The sequence below is a fragment of the Aquarana catesbeiana genome, linkage group LG04, assembly GCF_042186555.1.
Source record: "Aquarana catesbeiana isolate 2022-GZ linkage group LG04, ASM4218655v1, whole genome shotgun sequence".
In the NCBI taxonomy this organism is placed as follows: Eukaryota; Metazoa; Chordata; class Amphibia; order Anura; family Ranidae; genus Aquarana; species Aquarana catesbeiana.
Genome location: NC_133327.1, coordinates 492442883 through 492466766, shown reverse-complemented (window position 1 = coordinate 492466766; position 23884 = coordinate 492442883). Strand labels below are relative to the sequence as shown.

Sequence of the window (23884 nt, the reverse complement as noted above, 5' to 3'; positions counted from 1 at the left end):
TTATCTGACATAACTGCATGCTTTGGCTTGTGTAATGTTGTTTTCTTTTAAATGTGTCATGGATGTGGTGGAAATAGCAAAAAGGCAGCTAGCTCTTACTGAGAAACAACTAGAGTGTCACATCTTCCCCCAAACCAAGGGTGTAGATGTTGTGTTGCAGACAGCAAAAAAAACATATTTGGGTTTGCCTGAACAGTGGTAGCTAAACATCCAGGCAGAACCAAACAATGTAAAGAATCGTTAAGCAGGAACAGAATCGGTCAGTCTGGTGGTCAGAGCAGGTTGCAGACAAGCGTGATCTTGAAACTGGCTGAGTATAAGAGAAGGAAGCGGGCAGAAGCAGTGGAGGTTGAGTCCATACCAAAGATAGGGTTGCCACCTTCAAGCCAAACCTGAACACTTTAGAGGTGCATGGCAATTCTTTTTGTAGTATACATTATAGGATTGTAAAGACCTGGGACACCTTTGGGTGCACTAAGGAGAGCAATAATTCGGTACGCTTTATTGGTCAGTGTTACCCCCCATAACACAGGGGTCAGTGTTAGCCCCTCTATAATTTAGGGGCCCCCCATAGAGGACCCCCATTAGATCAGAGTCTCCTTATATCAGTGCTCCCCTTAGAGACCAAAAAATAAATAAAAATTGAAAAAATGCAGCACAACCTCCCCCTATAATTAATTATATTCTTATGTAAAAAGAATTGTAAATGATGGTGGAAACCCCCAAGGGTAATCCAAGTATTAATGCACTCCAATCTTATTTAAACATATACTGTGCAATCTACATACACATATAATGCACATATAATACTGTATAAATAGTGGTGTAAACCTCCAATCCATTCCAAAATGTTCTAATATCCAATTTCCTTATGAGTTAGATATGTTGGATATTAGCACAACACATTTTGGAATGGGTTTACACCTCTATTCATACATTTATTATATGTGTATGGGGATTGCACAGTATATGTTTTAAATAATTATCCTTTGCGGTTTCCACCATCATTCACAATTCTTTTTTCACATTTAAATTTAATATAATTATAGGGGGAAGTTGCACTGCAGTTTAATTTATTTTTGCATAGTTTTTTCGAGGCGATTTAGTTTTTATTTAGGTTTTTTTTTGTTTTTTTTTTTTTAGATCAGTCTCCTATATCTAATCCTCTTTAGAGACAAACCATCAGTCTCTAAAGGGGGGTGCTGATATAAGTGGACTGTGATCAAATGGGTTTTTCCTAAGGAAGGGGGGGTAATATAAGGACACACTGATCTAATGTGGGTGCTGATATAAGGAGAGTTCCCCTTATTTAACCACTTCACCCCCGGAAGAATTTACCCCTTTCCTGACCAGGCCATTTTTTGCGATACGGCACTGCGTCGCTTTAACTGACAATTGCGCGATCGTGTGACGCTGTTCCCAGACAATATTTACGTCCTTTTTTCCCACAAATAGAGCTTTCTTTTGGTGATATTTGATCACCTCTGCGGTTTTTATCTTTTGCTCTATAAACAAAAGAAGAGCGACAATTTTGAAAAAAACACTATCTTTTACTCTTTGCTATAATAAATATCCCATTTAAAAAGAACAAAAAAAAAACAAACACATTTTTTCCTCAATTTAGGCCGATATGTATTCTACATATATCTGGTAAAAAAAATCGCAATAAGCGTATATTGATTAGTTTGCGCAAAAGTTATACCGTCTACAAAATAGGGGATAGATTTATTGCCTTTTTATTTATTTTTTTTTACTAGTAATGGTGGTGATCTGCGATCAGCAGACAAATCGGACACTTTTGACACATTTTTGGGACCAGTAACATTTATACAGCGATCAGTGCTATAAAAATTCACTGATTACTGTATAAATGTCACTGGCAGGGAAGGGGTTAACACTAGGGAGCGATCAAGAGGTTAACTGTGTTCCCTAGATGTGTTCTAACTGTGGGGGGGGGGGGGGGGTGGGACTGACTAGGGGTGGAGACCAACCGGTGTTCATACTTAGTATAAAAACACAATCTGTCTCCTCTCCCCTCACAGAACCGGGATTTGTGTGTTTACACACACAGATCCCGATTCTCGCTCTGTCACAACGCTGTGGGCGGCACCTCCTGCAGCGTCTTAAAGAACTGACGTGCAGCTACGACGGCTCACCCAGGGGAGCCATCCTGCCTCATTATAACTGCGGCGGCTGGTCGGGAACCAGTTTTTAATAGAGGTCTCTAAGGGGGGGTGCTGATCTAATAGGGGGTCTATAAGGGGGGTGCTGACTGCTGATATAATTGGTCACCAGCAGTCAGCACCCCCCCTCTACATTAGCTCAGAGTCCCCTTATATCAGCACCCCCCTTAGAGATCTCTATTAGATCAGGGAACACGCCCCCATCGGTCTCCCCTGCCTCTAAAGACCCCCTACCCCCCTGCCTTACTGAGAGCCATTTCAAGCCAGAACGTGTGGGAGCCGGAGTTTGGGGGCGGAGCGAAGCTGCTCTAATGTAGTGCTATTTTCCTTCCATTGTGTGGGGGGCTTGGGCAAAGTAGAGGCAGATGCTGCATCGCTGTGCCCAGTGTGTCAGCAAGAATCAAGACACATCTGAACTGGTACACTCAATCACAGGGCCGCTGTTAGGAACCATCGAGCCCCCACCCCCTGAGGGGGGGGGGGAAAGAGGTAGGGGGAGGGGGGTGAGAAAGGGGGAGGTAAGAGAGGGTGAGAGGAGGAGGTAAGGGAGGTGAGAGAAAGGGGGAGGCAGGAGAAAGAGGGGGTGGCTGACAGAGAGGGGGTGCACTAACAGAGGGGGGGCAGCTAACAAAGAGAGGTGGGCGCTGACAGAGAGGGGGGGTGGCTGACAGAGGGGGGTGGCGGCTGACAGAGAGGGGGTGGCGGCTGACAGAGAGGGGGTGGCGGCTGACAGAGAGGGGGTGGCGGCTGACAGAGAGGGGGTGGCGGCTGACAGAGAGGGGGGGACGGCTGACAGAGGGGGGGACGGCTGACAGAGGGGGGGTGGGCTGAGGCTGACGGGGGTTGGGAATGACAGGGGGGGGGCTTACAGAGAGGGATAAGCTGACAACCTGCTGGGTTGAACAAAAAAAAAACTAGTAGTGTTTACGAGGCTTAAGGATCCCCTTCTGCCCACCGCTTTTCTGAAAGTAGCTACTTAAGCAGTTGTGGACTTCCTGTTCTCTAAAAAGTTTTTTTTGGAAAGGTGTTTTTTCTGACAGAACTTTCACACCATTATCTTGAGAGACAGTGACATTAAAATGGTTCTAAAGTCATAAGGTTTTTTTTTTTTTACCTTGATGCATTCTATGCATTAAAGCGGTTGTATGCCCTGGAAAAAAAACCTGTAAGGCAAAGGCATGATGAGTTAATATGCACCACATTCTAGCTCACTATTAAATACTTACCTTAGAACAAAGTGCCCGCACCGCCTCCCGATCACTGCTGAGATGACATGTTCCCTCGGCGTTGCCTCAGGGAAGGACTCCCGTTCGCATGTAGATTTACAAGCACCCCCAGGTTTTTTTAATTTTTTAACACTGATTCTCGCTGAGGAGCCATTCCTAATGTGTATTTGCATTTATATGTTTGGCACACAAGTGCATAACTTTTAATTTCTCAATATTGAACCTCCTAGGGCTACTCAGAACTAATCCACCAAAGAGACACAGAATATGTAGGGAGACACAGTTGGGAATTGGCGGCCCCAGTCCACAGGATAAACCTGTGCCAGAGCCTGAGCTCAGCTGTAAATGATCATGTGTGCAGTTCAAATCACAGCACATTTGTTGAAAATATTTTATTTTTCCAGGCTACGTAGACAAACATCCCTATTTTGGAGCAGTGATTGGTCGCGTTGCAAACAGGATTGCCAAAGGTAGCTTCACTGTGGATGGTAAGGATTACCTTCTTCCGATCAACAATGGGCCGAATAGCATCCATGGAGGACTTAAGGGCTTTGACAAGGTAAATAAGGGGTTTCTTTAGAACAGGGGTCTCAAACTGGCGGCCCTCCAGCTGTTGCAAAACTACAAGTCCCATCATGCCTCTGCCTGTGGGAGTCATGCTTGTAACTGTCAGCCTTGCAATGCCTCATGGGACTTGTAGTTTTGCAACAGCTGGAGGGCCGCTAGTTTGAGACCCCTGCTTTAGAAGATACAAGTACACTGAAACCATCATGTTTTCAGTTCAGTACCATTGAATTAACTTATTTGCATGTGTATTTACGCAAGTTTTTTTTTTTTTTTTTTTTAATGTATGATTGTTTTGTAGTCAGTTGTTCCTCTGGTTTTTATTCCTGCTTATTATACTATCCAGGTATATAGTTTTCTGATGGTTCTGGAGTATGACACAGTATAATTTTTTTCTTAAATGTTTACAAGAGATTTACAGTCCACAGCATACACTTTCATTTATGACATTAGCATTCTAATAGCATTAAAAATGATTATTTTTAACAATCGATTATAAGCTTACTTAAAAAAATCTCCTTTCCTGTTGTGATTTCTGCCTGTCTGCTGTCCATCTCTTTCCGCAACTTCCTGGATTCCCTGCATGCATTGCAACTCCTTCTCTGTGCAATCTTTTAGTTTACTTTCAATTTCTAAGGACTACAAATCTCATGGTACCTTGCTGCTTGCAGGCAATGGTTCCTGTACTGACTACACCTCCTGAAACTTCCGCTCTCAGCACCTCTGTAGTTCAGAAGATCAAGATCCTGGGCTGGACGTTACTTTAATTGTTCAGCCCACTTGAAAAAAGGAATATTGGCTATACTAATAAAGTTCAGTACACTTTGATCTCAAGGACTTGTAGTAGGATAGCAGGGGCAGATATAGTTACATAGGTTGAAAAGAGGTACAAATCCATCTAGTTCAACCAATAGAAAAAAAAATAGAAAACTCCATATAATTGTATTTGCATAACTTTTAAGCAGAGTCCATAAAGCGTTGCAGTAGGCCTATAATCTTGCATATATGGTGGAGATCGAGAAACCACATGGCTGCAGAAATGACGGTTTTCAACATACCACACAATGCATATTTGGCATCATCAGAGAGGCGTACAAAAGTTTCCATTAAGTGATTAAAAGTCTAAGAAGGCAGGAACGTTTACTGTATTAGTATGAAATGTTGTGTGAGAGGTAACTTTTAAGTGTAATAAGTGTGAATGTGATAGTTTCTATGTAAGAATAACCAAGCAGATCTTCAAAGTTTTTATAGGAGTCCACACTCCAGACATAGAATCAGGCAATTTAAAATCATGTATTGCTGATAATGTTCTTTACATCTATAAAAACAAAACACCAAGAGAATTTGCTTAATGACAGTGGATAAAATACATTCTAGTCCGAGGGGTGAAAAGTTTGATACGTTTTTGTTGCAGCATTAAAGTAGAAGTCCACCCAAACTAAAATCCCTGTATCTACAGACATCAACGATCTAACACTAACCTATCTAACCCTGTGAAGAAAAAAATCAGTATACATACCTTTTCTGCAGGCGACCCGACCCCACACTGAGCTGTCAGGTGCCGCTTCACTGTGAAGGCGGGTGCAGAAGACACATCTGACAACGGAAGCCCCATAGTAACTCTATGGGTGATGTCACTTCCCATTCATTTCACAGCCATTGTAGGCTGTGTCCTCTGCAGACTTTTGTATACTGTATACTTATGTATACTGACTTTTGCCGCTGGATATCGGGTTGAATCGGCTTTAGAAAAATATACACATTTTTTCTTTACAGGGCTAGATAGGTTAGTGGTAGAATGTGCATGTCTGTAGATGCAGGGATTTTAGTTTTAGGGTGGACCTCCCCTTTAAGGTTAAAGTAAAATGCAAATAATATACTATTACTTTTTGTAAAAACGATTAAGAATTTGACTGTTATGGATATACAGTACAGTATATATTGTACCGGATGCCAGGAATGGGTCCTAGATGGGAGGTACAGTATGTGTGTTTTTGTTTGGGTTGTGGTCCCTTTTAAGAGAGTGACAAGAAGAAGTTGGGGGTACACAGGGGTTCTCATGCACGGTGAGGGGTTGCAAGGTGTGGGCGGGGCTAAAGATGCTAAATAAAAACGATGCTTGCTAATACCCAACTAAGCAGGTAGAGGCTATGGTCATGATAAAACTGAGGCGGTGCTCCATCTTAGAAGTGAGCACACATCCTCGCACAATTAACTCTTTGTGTCTCTTTCACTTCACATTGATGTTACACTTGACTAACTGTACACAGACGAAAATGTATTTCATGGTGCAGCACTTGTGAGGGGATACTGCAAGACTATTCCACTCTCCAGCCCAGCTTTGATGTCACCTCACTTCCAGTGACCTGCTACTATAATCAATTCGACTCTCGAGGATCCTCTTCAAACTACTTCCTCTTGACATGCATCTAGATGCATAGGAGCTCCTTGATGCAGGTCCAGTCCCAGATACACAGGGGCACTGGCCTCTGAAGCGGAGGTTGTATTCAGTCACCCCCTCATTACCAGAGCACACCGTCATTCTTGCTAGTCAGACTGTACACACCTTTAGTAGTACACATTTCCTGATGTAAGCGCTGTTCTTTCGATACACCTGCTTTACATGCACCCCTTTGCAGAAACTTCAGACCAGGCATTTAGTAGCATAAGAACATTTACTAGAGTTTCTTGCAAGTACAGGGTTAACAGAACACAGTCTTTTACAGTTCATTGCTGACACAGTTCCAGTCTAACTAACCTGCCCATGTCGTACCTCTAAGCAAGGTAGAGTCCTTGTCTAAGGTCCATGTTCTGGTTCCAGTACCCTGACTGATTACCCTAAGAAGATGGCTACGTGGCTACATGCAGAAGAGCTGCACCTTGCAGCACAGCTTCCTGCCAGTTTCCATGAAGAAGACCCCACTTCAAAGGTTACCTCCCCTTGTATTTATGGGCCAACACAAGGAGAAGGACTATGAACATTCTGGAGTAAGCAACCTTAACCCTTACCTAACAAAATATAGTGTAGCGCAACCATAAACAAATACAAATAAAACAAGTCCAAGTATAACAAAATTTCACCGTTGTGCAACTTTCAGTGACAGTTCATAAATTTCCAGTGACTTCAGTGACCACCACCTCTAGTTGGAATGCCTGCTCACCTCCTGAATATCGGAGGCTCAGTGAAATCTTAGGTGGGAAAGGGCCTCCAACCTTGACTACTTGATCCTAAAAGGGTTAACCCACCTGTGGGTGAAAGTTGAAAATGGCAGAAAGCAGCCAGTAGGTGTGAAAAGGATATGTGCGATTTGGTTACTGAGACACTGCTGAGCTGTGGTGACCTTTTTTTGGACCCCTGGAGCAGACAGGGACTTTAAAATTCTGTTAAGGGACAAGTTTATGCTGGTGGTGAGCCAAAACTTTGCTTTGTTTGGGAGATTGATGGACTGTTTTGTTGTTTCCATGCTGACAAATAAGCTGCTTTTGTTTGCCTTTTTGAAAAATTAAGACTGGTTTTTACAAGTGTAGCAGATTAGTGATCCAGAACACCAAATATCACAATATATACAAGTTTTTCTGTCCTGGGGAAAATGAGGTCACAATATATAAAATAAGTAATGTTTGCTATGATTTGTTTATATGTGTCTGTGTATATATACAGTATATATCACATTTATTTTTTTGTTCATTGATTTTACGAGTAAGGCCCCTTTACACTGACGGACCGATCGGGTCCGTCTGTCAGTTTTTATGGCGGACCCGATTGGACCACCCATAGCTCTCTATAGAGCGGTTATGGAGCGGCGGACGGCATTTGATCCGGAATACCTATTGGATCTGTTCCCCATTCGTCTGGCGCATCGGATCATAAGCTAGTCAGATTGAAACAGGCAGGCAGTCCGTTTCCACCCGAACGCCCCATAGAGAAGAGTGGACCTGCAGAGTGGACACAGACCTGTCATCCCCCTGCTCAGCGGGGATCAGCAGACAGATCCCTCACTGAGCAGGCGGATCTGCTTGGTGGAGTCTGCCCCATCTGCAAGGGGATTTATCCATGTCCTGGCATAGCTTTGCATCCATGTCCTGGTATAGTTCTGGAGTTACATAGTTAGTTATGTGAGGTTGAAAAAAGACACAAGTTCATCAAGTCCAACCTATGTGTGTGATTATGTTGCGGTTGTTCAGGTGCTTATCTAATAGTTTTTTGAAACTATTGATGCTCCCCGCTGAGGCCACCGCCTGTGGAATGGAATTCCACATCCTTCCCCCTCTTACAGTAAGGAACCCTCTACGCAGTTTAAGGTTAAACCTCTTTCCTTCTAATTTTAATGAGTGGCCACGTGTCTTGTTAAACTCCTTTCTGCTCAAAAGTTTTATCCCTATGGTGGGGTCACCAGTACGGTATTTATAAATTGAAATCATATCCCCTCTCAAGCGTCTCTTCTCCAGAGAGAATAAGCTTCTTCTCAAGAGAGAATACTACTTCTGTACCATGCAATCCCGTGCAGGCAAATGCACTGCGTTTGGGGTTTCTCAAACTTACCATTGACACCCACTGTAGGTCGCAGCTGCAGTGCGCTTTGAATGCAGTGCGTGATATGCGCACAGAATACAGGTTTCCCACACCGTGTTCTGGTGTGAACAGGGCCTTGGGCATCTCTTCTCCAGAGTGAATAACTGTAATCAATCCTCTTGGCTGAGGTTTCTATCTCAACTTCTGTGTTCATGACACACATGGTTAGAATTATGGTACAGATCACATGTTCTTTTATGGTGAACAGGGCCCCTGATGATGCCATCATGGCAAAATGCATCAGATCACGTAATTTAGTCTGTTGCAAACTGTCCTATCAGTAGCCATGTGGTTTCTTCATCTCCACCATGTATGCTAGATTCTGTACAGATATGGACTGCAACATTTTATGGAGTCTGCTTCAAGTTCATGCAATACCACTGATATAATTCATCATCAAAACAGCATTGCAAAGCCGTTGTATGTAATGGTAGATGATGATAACCTATTGCTTCCTGGAGTGGCAGGTGAATACCCAGGTATACCTCGTTGTTAACTTGGTGGGCTTATTTCTTAAGTAGACATCACATTTCTGCACGAGGTACTTTTCTATATGCACCCTGGGTGCTTTCAGAGCCATGCACCTGCATCAATATCACATTGGGAGCAGCTGCTTCCTCCCAATGGACAGCAGTCGGACTGGCTGCACAAGCATGCATGGAACACCTGTGCATATGTGTTTGGAGGTAAACATGGTCCTCACATGGGTTACAGACTTATACGCTCCATGTGAACAAGGCCTTTATCATGAAAATAAATGGAAAATACTGCATTTGGCCACTAGATGAATTATCATAGCTCTAAGTATACTTTGCTCCATTTAATAGCCAAATGTGGTATTGTAAGCTTGATGTAAGCCAAATACTGCACATCATCATGAGCACACCATACTAACATTCAAGCATGGTGGTGGATTATTACCAATAGGCCTTGTATCGCTAGCCATTTACGTCTAGATTTCTTTCGTTCAGCCTGTGGGCTGAATGAGAGAAAATCAAGATATAATGTACAAGATCATTATTCTCAGAAATTCTACCTGTACATCGAGCCACACCAGAGAAGTCAGTAGGAGCTTAGAGAATTTACCAAGTGGCTGAGGAACTGGTGCAGGAAGGAGGGCTCAGTTACCAGTCTATAGCAGCAACGGACTGCACCTTAATGGGGAAGGCGCATCTCTGCTGAGATGGCCATAAGGTTGGAGGAACATTTAAGCTAGGTGATGGGGGGAGGGATCCCAGGAAACCATAGCTGGCAGTGAGCGAAGGCCAGAGGGTGCTACTGGAGTGCAACACTGATAGTGTAACTAAAGCACCTAAAACCAAGGCATGCATGTTGGCAAAATCCTACTGCGGCCTCAGATCAAACAAGGAGAACATTATAATGGCTCATACAAAATTAAAAGCCACGTTCACAAAAGCCAGAAGTTTGGTGAATAAAATGGAAGAACTAGAACTACTGATATATAAGGAGGATTTTGACTTTGCGGGAGTATATGAAACCTGGTTTTACAGGTTACATGACTGGCTTGCAGATGTCCAGGGGTACTCCCTGTATCAGAGGGACAGGAAAGGGGGAGGGGTTTGTCTGCATGTCAAAAATGATCTGTTTGCAAATCCGAGGGATGACATTGCTAGCTGGGTAAAGGGGGAGGAGGGAGCTACAAAGGGAGGAAATGCAAGAGAAATTAATAGTGGCGTGTTACAAGACCCCTAGCCTAAAGGAGGAAGAGGAGACTAACCTCCTCACAGTTAGAAATGGCGGCGAAGCAGGGCAATGTTATATTCATGGTCATACCCATAACAGTTTGATAACAATTTTCTTTAACCACTTGACCTCCAGAAGATTTACCCCCCTTCATGCCTAGGCCATTTTTTGCGATACGGCACTGCGTTGCTTTAACTGACAATAGAGCGGTTGTGCGATAGTTAAATAGTAGGTGATGTTGAAAAAAGACAAAAGTCCATCAAGTCCAACCTGTGTGTGATTATATGTCAGTATTACATTGTATATCCCTGTATGTTGAGGTTGTTCAGGTGCTTATCTAATAGTTTTTTGAAACTATCGATGCCCCCCAGCTGAAACCATCACCTTTGGAAGGGAATTTCACATCCTTGCCGCTCTTACAGTAAAGAACCCTCTATGCAGTTTAAGGTTAAACCTCTTTTCTTCTCATTTTAAAGAGTGACAACGTGTCTTATTAAACTCCCTTCCACAAAAAAGTTTTACTGTATCCCTATCGTGGGGTCACCAGTATGGTATTTGTAAATTGAAATCATATCCCCTTTCAAGCGTCTCTTCTCCAGAGAAACTAAGTTCAGTGCTCGCAACCTTTCCTCATAACTAAAATCCTCCAGACCCTTTATTAGCTTTGTTGCTTTTCTTTGTGCTTGCTCCACATCCAGCACATAAAACATATCCAATAAAATAAAATAAAAAAATCTAATTTCTTAATCAATTTAGGCCAATATGTATTCTGCTACATATTTGTGGTAAAAAAAATCCCAGTAAGCGCATATTGTTTGATTTGCGCAAAAGTTATAGCGTCTACAAACTATGGGATATATTTATGTAATTTTAATTTATTTTTATTTTCAGTGACTTATAGTGGGACTGCGATATTGCAGCAGACAAATCAGACACTGACACTTTTTGGGGACCATTGACACTAATGCAGTCATCAGTGCTAACAAATATGCACTGTTACTGTACTGTAATGACACTGGCTGGGAAGGGGTTAACATCAGGGGCCATCAAAGGGTTACCTGTATGCCTAGTCAGTGCTTGTGTACTGTGTAGAATGTGCTTTTACTAGGGGAAGGCATTGAGTCATGTTCCTGCTTTGCAGGAACACAGGATCGATGCCTTCCCTGCTGACAGAACGGCGATCTGCCTTGTTTACATAGGCAAATCACTGTTCTGGGCTCTCTGCCTAATGATCGGCAAGCGGTTAAGAAAAGAACATACATTCCACATTATTAGTTATGCCTCCAAAATTAGTTTGTGCTGTAAATTTCCTCCAGCATTGCTCCCATTTCTTCTTGAAGGAAGCCGCCATTTTGTTGAAGCCCAGACCAGTCACTTCCTTATTGGGAACTCTTGCCCCTCTCCTTGGTCTCAAAAACTCTGTGTCACTTTCTGCAATTATCCAGCTTCGATTGTATGTCTTTGAAAGCTGACAAACTTTACAGTGCTGAAGTTCTCAGACTTCCAATGAGGGAGAAAAGAAGGAATATCAGGGAGATACAATAAGACCTTATCCTTGTGTGTTTAACTTTTTTGTGTCTCATTGGCAGCAAAGTTTGTCATGTCACCTCTCTCGCTTTTCTTTTCTCCCTCCCTAATCTGTGTTCCCTCCACACAGTCTGTCATTCCTGTTGCTTTCTTCCCCCTTCAGCAGCAGTAAATTCTAAAGCTGTCAGCTGATCAGCCTCGACTGGCTCTGATTTTAGGCACAGTATTGAGAATTTAGAGCAACTGAGTATGTGCAGAGCAGGGCGAGACAGTGCACTACTTGATTTTAAATGGTATAGGCACTTATTTTTTATGTTTTACATATCTTTACCTGCAAACGTGGCCACCCTGAAGTGATCTATTAGGACCTAATTTTCTGACTAAAGTTCCAAACTAAAGATGGCTTGCACTCAAGAGTCCTCAAAGAAGTTAGCCATGTTATAGCCAGGCCGATATTTCTAATCTTTAAGCACAGCTTAGTTACTGGAATGGTACCAGCTGAGTGGCGAAAAGCCAACGTGCTACCAATATTCAAAAAGGGGCCAAGATATACAGTACTGGGCAAATGTCATAGGCAGGTGTGAAAAAATTCTGTAAATTGAGAATGATGTCAGAAAAAAAAGTGTTGATAATTTATTTTTATCAATTAACAAAATCAAAAGTAAATGAACAAAAGAGAAATCCAAATCAAATCAATATTTGGTGTGACCACCTTTTGCCTTCAAAACGGCATCAGTTCTTCTAGGTACACTTTGCACAGTTTTTGAAGGAACTCGGCATGTAGGTTGTTCCAAACATCTTGGAGAAATAACCACAGATCTACTGTGGATGTAGGCTGCCTCAGAGCCTTCTGTCTCTTCATGTAATCCTAGATCGACTCTATGATGTTGGGATCAGAGCTCTGTGAGACCAAACCATTACTTCCAGAACTCCTTGTTCTTCTTTACACTGAAGATAGTCCTTAATGACATTGGCGGTAAGTTTTGGGGTTGTGCTTCTGCAGAGTAAATTGGGGGCCAATCACATGCCTCCTTGATGGTATGGCATGATAGATAAGTATCTGCCTGTATTTCTCACCATTGATCCTGACCAAATCTCCAAATCAATTTGCAGAAATGCAGCCCCAAACCTGCAAGGAACCTCCACCATGCTTCACTGTTGCCTGCAGACAATCATTTTGTACCACTCTCCAGCCCTTCACGAACAAACTGCCTTTTGCTACAGTCAAATTTTTAAAATTTTGAATGATTTGTCCAGAGCGCCATTTTTCTGTACCCTAGTTGCTATTTTTTTGTGCATAGTTGAGCTTAGCCTTGTTTCCATGTCCTATGCAATGCCAAGCTGAGCAAGCAAAGCTAGCAGACTATTAGCATGCATTAAAAAGGGTATTTACTCAAGAGATAAAACTCTAATTCTATCACTTTACAAAACTCGAACTGCTCAAACTGCCTCTAAACTCCTCTCTGCATGTTAGCCCAGAGCTACTAGCCAGGCCTTAAGAGTTACTCGCCACCAGTTGCCCCGCCCCTAAAACCAATTAATGACACTTTCACTGATTTAGAATGCAGAGAGACTTACAGCGGAGCGGGAGCTGCCAAAGTTAACTTTTCATATTAAGCTGGTGATTGAATGCCAGCAGCTCCCGCTCAAACCCCCGCCCCCACCTCATCTAGTTCTTTGCTGACTCCCGCTGTATGCCAGGCCCTGCTAAAGAGAATGACAGGGGCGGAGGCTGGAAGGACAATTGGCTCTCTGTAGAAAATAGATAAAAACAGAGGGCATTATCCAAGACAATTTTTATTAAAAGTAAAATAATAAATAGCTACTCACAAACATAGGTGTTAAAAGCACTCATCAGGCCACTCATGTGGCTACAATCTCCCAGGCTAGCCAATAGCTCTAGTTTCAGGAGGGAATCTCACAAGGGTCCCTGCTGGTTGACACGTTTCGAAGGTATGTCCTCCTTCATCAGAGCCAAACAGCAAATGATTATTCAGCCGTTTATATATCTTCAACCCTTTTACTGTCCCTCCCACAACATGAGGGACAAGGTCCTCTCCCTGAAGTTGGGAGGGAGGGCAGGGGAGAGGAGTTTCTAACTCCGCATGGAGTAATGCTGTAATAGCACTCCGTTAGCTCAAAAGTGTATCTGCACAATTAAATTAAACTTAATATAATTGAAATCAATACCACGGGGTGTAATAACAAGTGTAAAAATAGAAAAAATAAATATTATATATAATGCAGGTGAATATAGTGTATATTGTAATAAACATACCCTCTTATTAGACTTCTATATTTCTGTCTGTCTTTGTACCAAATTCATGGCTGCATGGAGCCTAGACAGATGTCCTGTGCCTGCTGGAATGCAGGACACAATAAAGAAGTACAAAATGGCGTGGTGCCATTGCCATCCAGCCGCTCCTTTCGGCTCATGCATGCATCACTTCTTGTTTGTGACCCAGCGCCATTTTGGCATAGTACCACACAAGAAGTCCATCTTAAGTGTAAGGAAGAATCCACACAGTTACAGACCTGGATCTAAAAAATAGAGTGGACTATACATGTGTTGCTATATGCAGCCCAAAGATCAGAGAATTGGAACCCCCCCTAATTCAGGTGCAATCACTGCTCCACACTCGTCCTCAGCTTATTTCCACTCGCCTAATGCGAGCAGGCGAGTGGAAATTTTAGGGCTGTGTTGGCCTATGTGTCCATACACACATACTGTAGGTGTTTAGAAGAGTTTTTAAAACTATTTTTCCCCTGTGTTTAGAGGCAGGAAAAAAATCTCCCAGTGCACCCAGAAGCAGCAGAGTTTTGGCAGAAAAAAACGCTTTTAAGTGCTAGGCATGTTTAGCACCGGAGAGTTAGTTTATTTCAGTGACCAGAATAAATTATTATTCTGGCCAATGAGATAATTTAGCTTACAAGCATCAAGTGTTTTTTTTCTGCCAAAACTCTGTGTGTATGAGGCCTGAACTTCTTCTCGCTGGAGAAGAGACGCTTATGAGATATTAATGCATTTTACAAATATCTAAATAGTAATTCTATTATTGGCAAAGAAATTATTCAGTATCAGGTCGCTTAAGAAGACATGTGGCCACTCAATGAAGTTGGATGAAAAGCAGTGCAATGTTAAACTGCATAAGGGGGTTCTTTACTGTTAGAGCAGTAAAGGATGTGGAACTACCTTCCACAGTTGGTGGTCTCAGCAAGGAGTGTTGATATTTTAAAAAAACTTTTAGATGGGCCCCTTAGCAAACACTATACACAGATATAGGAACTGGTAGTGAAATGCACACACATGCACGCAATTTCCCTTTTTTTTAACTAATGAAACTGCCAAGCTACTCATTCACTCTCTTGTTATCTCTCGCCTTGACTATTGCAACTCCTTTGTCATAGGTCTACCTCTACACAGGCTATCCCCCATTCAGTCTATCATGAATGCTGCTACCAGACTCCTCTTCTTTACTAACTGCTCAGTATCTACTACCCCTCTCTTTCAGTCCCCCCACTGGCTTCCCATTGCCCAGCAATCAAATTTAAAATACTAACAACACAAAAAGCTATTCACAACTCTGCTTCAAGCTACATCACCAATCATGTCTCAAAAATATCACCCAAACCGTCCTCTTCGCTCCTCTCAAGACCTCCTGCTTTCTAGCTCTCTTGTGTCCTCTCATGAGGCCTCATCCTCTGGAACTTTCTACTTACCGTAATTCTGTCCAGCTAGCTCTACTTTTTATGAATTAAAAGTTAATTAAATTGTTAATTGTTCATTTTTGTGAAAACCAATAAACAAAACCTACGGCTGTTATTAATCCAGTTTGCTGTGTCTATTGTTCTTTGTACAGTATGTTTGGAGTTTATGCCGTCTACTGTCCTACTTTTCCACTTTCAACAAGTCACTTTTACACCTGAAAATCATGTAGTGTTTCCATATTTTTGTTCAACCCTTTTATGTAGTCAGTTTGAATTGATATCTTGTGAGGCCTGAGGCTTCAGATGTTATAGGATGTACCAAGGACCTTCATCAAAAATCTGGAAAGCATAGAGCACAACCACCACACATGGAGTACGTCCTCTGGGAGGGAGCAGCCCTGAAAACAGGGGCCATAGGAACTTCGGTAAAGGTGTGCAAAGTGAGTTGGAACCATATACCATCTGGAGACAAAGTTAAAGGCGATTCGAGTGTGAGCATGTTGGTAGAGCAAGAGGCAATTCTGTTCCTTTCTTTGTATATTTCATAAACAAAAAATAAAGTGACCTAAATGTGCAATGGTCCAGAGCATAATCCGGAATGATGCGACAATTAGACAACTCTCCTCAAGGGAAAATGATCAGAAATGGCAATTATATGGTAGAGCAGAGAACTGCTTTCTGTGTTGCAGCTGCACTAAATCCATACTAAAAACATATAAAGGAACGTAATTAGAGGTCGACCGATATGGGTTTTTCTCTGGCCGATGCCGATATTTAGAAATCGCGGTGGCGGATGGCCGATATGTGATGCCGATTTTTTTTTGGGCCGATATATTAGGCCGATTTTTTTTTTTTTTTCTTTTTTTTTCCCCCTTCATCTCATAAAATCTAAGTTAGACCCCTTTCACACTGGGGCGTTTTTTTAGGCGCTTTTGGGCTAAAAATAGCGCCTGTAAAGTGCCTGTAAAACGGCTTCCCTACAGTCTCAGTGTGATATCCCAAGTGCTTTCACACTGAGGCGATGCGCTTGCAGGATGTCTTTGGAGTGGTGTATACCGCTCCTCCACCACTCCTGCCCATTGAAATGAATGCGCACCGCTGCCGAAGCGGCTGCAAAGCGTTTCGGCAGCAGCACTTCAGGGGCGCATTTAACCCCTTCCTCGGCCGCTAGCTGGGTTATAAGCGCCCCGCTAGCAGCCGAATAGCGCCGCTAAAATGACGGTAAAGCGCCGCTAAAACTAACAGCGTTTTACCGGCAACGCCTGCCCGCTCCAGTGTGAAAGCAACCTTAAGTAATAAGTGATACAGAAAATTTTTTACATTTAAACATTTATTGAACAAAACAAACCTCCAATCAGTTCACTTGTATGTATAATTTAGATTAAAAAAAAAATAACTATATCTTAAATATTAAATACACAAAAACAGGTAACCAAAACTTTTGAACGAAAAAAAATGGGCTAACTTTACTGCTTATTTTTTTTTTTTTTTAATTAGTGTATTTTATTTTAAAAAATTGCGTTTGAAAGACCGCTGCGCAAATACCGTGTGACATAAAATATTGCAACAACCGCTATTTTATTCCCTAGGGTCTCTGCTAAAAAAAATATATATAATGTTTGGGGGTTCCAAGTGATTTTCTAGCAGAAAATACAGAATTTTTACTTGTAAGCAACAAATGTCAAAAAAGATTTAGTCTTTAAATGGTTAAACTGAGAACTTCTACACACAGAGTTCAGTCTATTGATAAAAGAACCCGAAGAGATACAAATGTATCTTCTTATCAGATTTGGCAGGCTGCCCAGAGGAGGAGAGAAGAAACCTTCAGACAACTTGCAATTGACTTCTATTACAGAAGTCATTTGCAAGTCCCGCTGAAGTTATAATCGGCTTTTTTTATCAGCATAATCGGCCGATGCCGATTAAGTAAAAAAAGCCAAATATCGGCCGATATATCGGCCGGCCAATATATCGGTCGACCTCTAAACGTAATCATACATAACTAAAATTTAGCACTTACACAGTGCTAAAATAACACCTATGTAAAGCACTGAAATTTCTCCCCTGTACAAACATCTGACACCCATATTTTGGATTAATTTTCTGTAATATTATCCTAAAATTGCAAGTCAGACTCATTTTTTTAATTAACATAATGCATTCCAGCAGGTATTGATCAGCAGATGGTGCCTACAAGTTTAGACACAATGGTGAAAGATTAGGAACCAGAGGAAAAGTGGAAAGGTAGTGGATGGGGTAAAGGTGCTTTACAGAAAAAACAGATATTTGATAGCAATGAGGAGCAAATAAGCCAAGCAGAAAATACAAGCGAGAGACAAGGTAAGGATGGTCTGGAGCGACTGTAAAATGGAGAGTTACAAAGGCAAAAGCATTACAAAAAAACACAATAGTTATTGGGGATGAATGAGAGGAGAGCCAGTTTCAGGGTGAAGGGAGAAATGAGAGATTTGAGTGTAAAAAGGTCCATCAAATGAGGTCAGGACAATTTGGAGAATGTGCACTTTATTTGTGGAGTAAATATCAAGCAGAAGGCTAATCAAAAGCATGTTTGTATTAAATATAGAATCATAACAGCAATTTTTGAAAAGGCACATAGTTCAGTCGCAGTTCTCTATTTCTTTTCTTTTTTTTATCTTTAATGTTCCTTGCAACTGGGGATATTGTTTTTGTAATCCTTTATTGCAGGTGCTCTGGACTCCAGAGGAGGTGGAAAATGGTGTCCAATTCTCTTACACAAGTGTCGATGGAGAGGAAGGATACCCTGGGGAGTTAAAAATCTGGGTGACTTATACACTTGTTGGCAATGAACTGGCAGTAAATTATAAGGCCAAGACCAGTAAGACAACACCTGTAAATGTAACAAATCACTCCTATTTCAATTTGGCAGGACAGGTAAGAAATCTTCAATATCCAGTCACATGTATCGACTTGCATGTAAAATGAGCTTGACTTTCTTAGCACAAATCATTTAAAACCCAATAATTTTTATATCTGTAAGACCTCTTTCACACTGGGGTATTTTTCAGGTGCTTTCGGGCTAAAAAAAGAGCCTGAAAAACACCTCCCCTGCAGTCCCAGTGTGAAAGCTTGAGTGCTTTCACACTTGGGCGCTGCGCTGGTAGGACGTTAAAAAAATGTCCTGCAAGCAGCATCTTTGGGGCGGTGAAAAAGCAGTGTATACACTGCTCCTGCCCATTGAAATGAATGGGCATTGCTGCCAAAGCGTCTCGGCAGTGCATTTAACCCTTTATTCGGCTGCTAGCGGAAGTTAAAAGCACCCCACTAGCGGCCGAATAGCGCCGCTAAAATGACGTTAAAGCGCAGCTAAAACTAGCAGTGCTTTACCGTCAACGACTGCCCGCCCCAGTGTGGGAGGGGTCTTAGTGTTTCTGAATGTGTGCAAAATATTATATATAGCAAACCACAATATCAATCTGTGGTCTTCAGAAAAGGGTTTTCTGTGCAATTGTATGTAGAGTCAAACTTTTTTTTAATATTGGATTCAGTAGGGACAGTTTAAAGGGATTCAGTAGGGATCAGGTTATTTTTTTCTGCTCATGTCCCAGTAGGGAAATCTCTTTTCACTTCATGTCCATGGGAAAAAACAGGAAATGAAATGTAATCTCTCCAAAGTGAAAGGAACTCCCATCTTTAGGAGTTGCTATAATAACATGTGTCCCCATTGGAGGATTTTCCATCACTTTGCTGATACATAGTTTGGATTCTTCATGTTTTAGCTCTGTAACAATGGTCACCAATAAAAGTAGAGTAGTAACAGGAAAGGAAAGTATTATAAACTTAAAGGAGGATTATGGCCAAAGCTTTTTTGGCCACACTTTGATCGATCACAGAAGTGCAGTTCATTTTGCACTCCTGTGACCCGTTTTCAGCTGTCAGTCACTCAGCCGGTTCAGGCTGGGGAAAGATCCCAACTTTACAGTCGGGATCTACCCACATGCCTGGATTGGCAGCTGGGCTGCTGGTAGACTGAGCCAGCTGCTCCCTCCCTTCCCTAGACCACCACTCCAGTGAGTGCTGGAGGGGCAGAGCAGAGAACTGTTGACTGACAGTCATGGCTCTCTGCTCATAGTGGAGGGGAGAACTGAGTGATTAGCCATGTTTGATCGCTCAGATTGCACTGCAGAGGTAGCAGGTGACAAATCCGGGTAGAGTGAGTAGAAGGCTTGTTTGTTTTTTTTGTTTTTTTTTAAACCCATACTTTTTAACTAAAGGTCTAACCCTTCCCTTCTTTATGCAAGTACATTAAAGATTTATTCCAATGATATATAGTGAAGCAAACTATTTAAGCAATTTAGCTATAAAAAAGGTGGTTTAACGTGCCATTTGGGGCAAAAACTGTTATGTTTATCATACAGTACAGGACATAAGAATGGATTCTTAGACCATGGGTTATATGATGCTTAATGGAGAAGGCAAAAAATGGGGTTGAAAGAGAAATCAGAGCAAGGGCCTCTCCAATTAGGTCCTGCCTCTTTCGGGAGAAATGGGACTATTACGGTACCAGAGATATATGAACAGACTTTTTATATAAAAATATAAGATTTATTTCAAGATAACAGTAAAAAGTCCTACACAGGACACATCATATACTTTATCATGGATTAACATACACAAAAACAGTGATTGTTACAGCATTGTTGACACTTGGTTGGTAAGACTAATGCCCACACAGGTGTATGGGAACAGGTTATATAATATAATACTTGCAGACGTGACCTCTACAGTTTCGCGGTCACAGCCGCTTCTTCAGGAGGCGTCTGATAGTATATAATCTACAAAAGTGAAAGAACAATATAGTATCAACACAACAAACGAAGAAATAATAAACAGATATCATAGGAAACACAGAACTAATATTGGAGAAAGTAATTTAAATTTGAAAGTTGCACTCACCAACCTATAACCACAAGGGTTTTGGAGCGATACTGTGAGACGCCCTCAAGAGGTGTTCACCCGGGGGCGAGCCAGGGAGGCAATTTGGGGTGATACTATTGTAAAGAAATGCAATACATGAGGATTTGTAATTTATAAACTATGTGTTCTACTTGAGAAACCACCCAGGTGTGTCAAGTGGGGAGACAAAAAAGGGTTAGAAAGGGGGGAGAGAGAGCAAAAAGCGCTTCCCTGATGACGTTCACAAACGAAACGTACGTCGGAGCGGTACGTGGTCACATGTCCAGATTCGTCCCACCTACTTCCGGATTAGCTGGTTAGCTAGACGCACGGAGTGGAACGCACGCCGCATGTGCGATGTGATGCGAAGGGTTCCTGACTCTACTCACCCTGACATGAGAGCAGTCCCAGTGCCGGGTAGGCACCGTCCAATGTAAGAGGCCATTTGGCTATTTTATTGTTCTCTAATTTTATATATTAAACGGTTTTACGCTATGAGGATTCCTTTTTGTTTCTCATATTTCCTATCCTGAATGAATGGGACGGGAGGGTTCAATGCCTAAAGTACCATCCAGCCTTCCAGCCTTCATGTGAACAGGCACAATCCTGTACAAGCACTAATGACTTTCTTTTTAGTTAAAGAAGTCATTGGTATCTGGTAAGCAGATATCTATTACCTTCAGGTGTTTTTCCTCTTGGGTGACGGAACCTTTATATCAACGCTTAAATTGTTGCATTTGTGAGGATCCATGTGTCTGCTGTGATGTTGGTTTCAACTGCTTTGCTCTGATCTCTTCAATGGATTGGGACTATTAGACATCACGATTTATTCATTTCACTTGCACTAATTTTGTTCAAAAAATTCTTTTCACTGGATTCTTTAATTATTATTTTTTCATTGTAATTTATATTATTTTTGTAGCATAAATCATGTGTTTGTGGTATCACTAGTTCAGCACAATCAGCACCACCCAGTTCACTGAGACTGATTTGGTTAGTGAGTGCACTTAATGGCAGAAGCATATGTTTGTTAGGTCTCTAGCGCCCCCTATTACACACCATTACTTATTTGATTGTTCCATTCAAATTAAGGGGAGCAGCTTGTATTTGTGGCTTTTTGAGTGTGTGGTTTTCCACTCACCAATTCACTCATCATATACTTTGTAATTTTTTTATTTTTTTATTTTTTACCAAAGGCGCGAAAGTATTGTCTATTTACCAATCATTATTGAGCTGTGCGCCTGCGCTGGATTAAGTTCCTGCGCCTGCGCAACAGTGGAGGACCGGACCCGGAAGAGACAGCAGCTGTTGTTCTCAGCGCTGTTTAACTTCCGGGTTGGAGGCATTTAAGACGCTCAGATTCGGCAGCTAACCTTCACAGGCAGACACCCAGCAACTCATCAGCGCCACTTGGAGCCCCTGCAAGTACTTATTACATACCGTTATGGGAAAGATGGGGACTACTGTCATTTTACCATGATACCTCCCCCGCTTCTTTATTCGGCATGCCTTGCAATCCATGCCAATTATTAAAACCACCCTCTAATTTCTCCTTTATACATTTACCTTCCTTACAGCGGCTCCCCATGGCATTGCGGTCTGACTTACCGGCCATTAGTCACTTTACTCTGGGTGTCATTGGCTCTTAAATCTTGTTTTTAATAGTATAGCAACGGTGGGTATACCTTATTGATAAAAAAACCCTCCATTCGCTACAGTTCCTTTTTTACTTTTCTAAACAGGTGGCAGGTTTATTTTCTTTCCCCTTCTGCCTCCTCTCCCTTTCCCCTCTTCCCCGTTTCTCCTTTTTCCTTTTCCTTTCCCTCTCTCCCTTCCTTTCTCCCCCCCCCCTTTTTCCCCTCTCTGTTTTTCCCCTCTCTTCCCTCACCCCCTGTCCTTTCCTTCTTTTCTCCTCTCCTTTTCCTTCTTTTCCCCTCTCCTTTTCCTTCTCTTCTCTGTTCCTTTTAATGTGACAAACTCACCCGGGACAGAGGCTATTGGAGGGGACTGAACGCAAGCCTCTTGCCCACCGATTATGGGTCCTAGCATTTGGGGGAATGGTGCTCTCTGTGAGCTGTATGCCTGGGGACCCTGGGGTTGGTGTTACTTTGGATTCAGCTCCATGTCCCCCCAAAACACACAGACTCTGGAACCCGTTATATGCCATATTAGAATGATCAGACTGAATTATACTGTTGGGACACATACTGTGAGGAGATGCTAATGTCATCAACTCCACTCACCTGTCTGATGTCCGCTATAATGTGTTTAGTGTAAATAAGTTTAGTCTAGGTTCTAAGGGTATTCAACTCATTGTTGTTTGTTCTAATTAACCCTGTGTTGATGTTTATGGTAATGTGTGTAAATTGAATGAGCTGATCACATTGTCCTCTATACAATGTAGGAGACGGGACGACTCCTATTGGAGCTCATGTTAATTAGGTTAGCTTTGAGTCATCCTGGTGTATAAATGTGTGGGAGATCTCAAATAAAGAGTAGTTCTGATGTACTCCAAGACTGGTGTTGTCTAGTTCTTGGGGGTTCCTATAGCCAGATCCATTGGACTCGTGTTCCAGAACTTAGGAAGCGGTATACTGACGGAAGCACTCAAGCGGAGTGTGGGACGTTCCGTGACATTGGTGGCAAGCAGCGGGAAAGCTTCCTGCAGTCTGGGAAATTTAAACCTCCACCTGGATCCAAGATCAGGATAGCAGACTTCAGTCACCCCAGCGGAGATATGGACCTGGCATCAGAATTCCCGGGGCTGCTGCGAATCATCCTTTCAACATACACCAGGACTGTGTCTGAGGATGAATACCTGGAGCTTAGGCAGCAAATTCGGGTGGAGCTCTGGATTGCAGCCCTCCGTCTCGCTGGTCTAAAAAGGGCAAGTGCTTTCCAACCCAAGAGCAACGGGCCAGTGACCAACGGGCATTGCGGATGGCATTCCTGGGAGAGCAGCCCCAGGAGCAATGGGTGACTGAGTTGGACAGGTTGGTCCAGCAGGAGATAGAGCTGGACAATCGTTATCGGGCTCTGCAATGGCACGCAGAGGAGGGATATTTAGGGGAGACAACAGAATGCTCTCCGGAGGGATATGACTTTGGCGGCCCTGGATTGCTGTGGGAGAGCCTTACAGATCTTTTTATGTTTGGCGATGAAGGGGAACCTGACCTTGAGGACCTGAGAGAATATAGAGAGTCTATGCTCGGTCTTGCAGGGGTCTCAGAGCTCAAACCTGATCTGGACCATTTGCTAAGGAAGGAACAGCATCTGGAAAGGGCATACAGGAAACTGCTAGAACAAGTTCAGCAGCATGCCAGAGAATCGGCAGTGGAAAATCCGGAGATTGCCGTCCCCAAACCTGAAGTGCTGACAACAGGGCAGAGCTCTGCTAACCTCTGCCCAGAAATGATAGCATCTTCTGGGTTCCATGGACAGGAGATGGTGAACCTCTATCCCCA

The 23884-nt window shown here is 42.5% G+C and overlaps 1 protein-coding gene across 2 annotated transcripts in view; it reads left to right on the top strand.

Annotated features, from left to right (window-relative positions):
• The window catches only part of GALM (galactose mutarotase), a 101289-nt gene that overhangs the window by 47433 nt on the left and 29972 nt on the right, over window positions 1-23884 (top strand). For both annotated transcript variants that reach the window (XM_073627685.1, XM_073627686.1), the window contains 2 exons: window positions 3814-3968; window positions 18192-18398. In XM_073627685.1, coding sequence (XP_073483786.1) covers window positions 3814-3968; window positions 18192-18398 — 362 coding nt within the window. The remainder of the gene's footprint in view (window positions 1-3813; window positions 3969-18191; window positions 18399-23884) is intronic.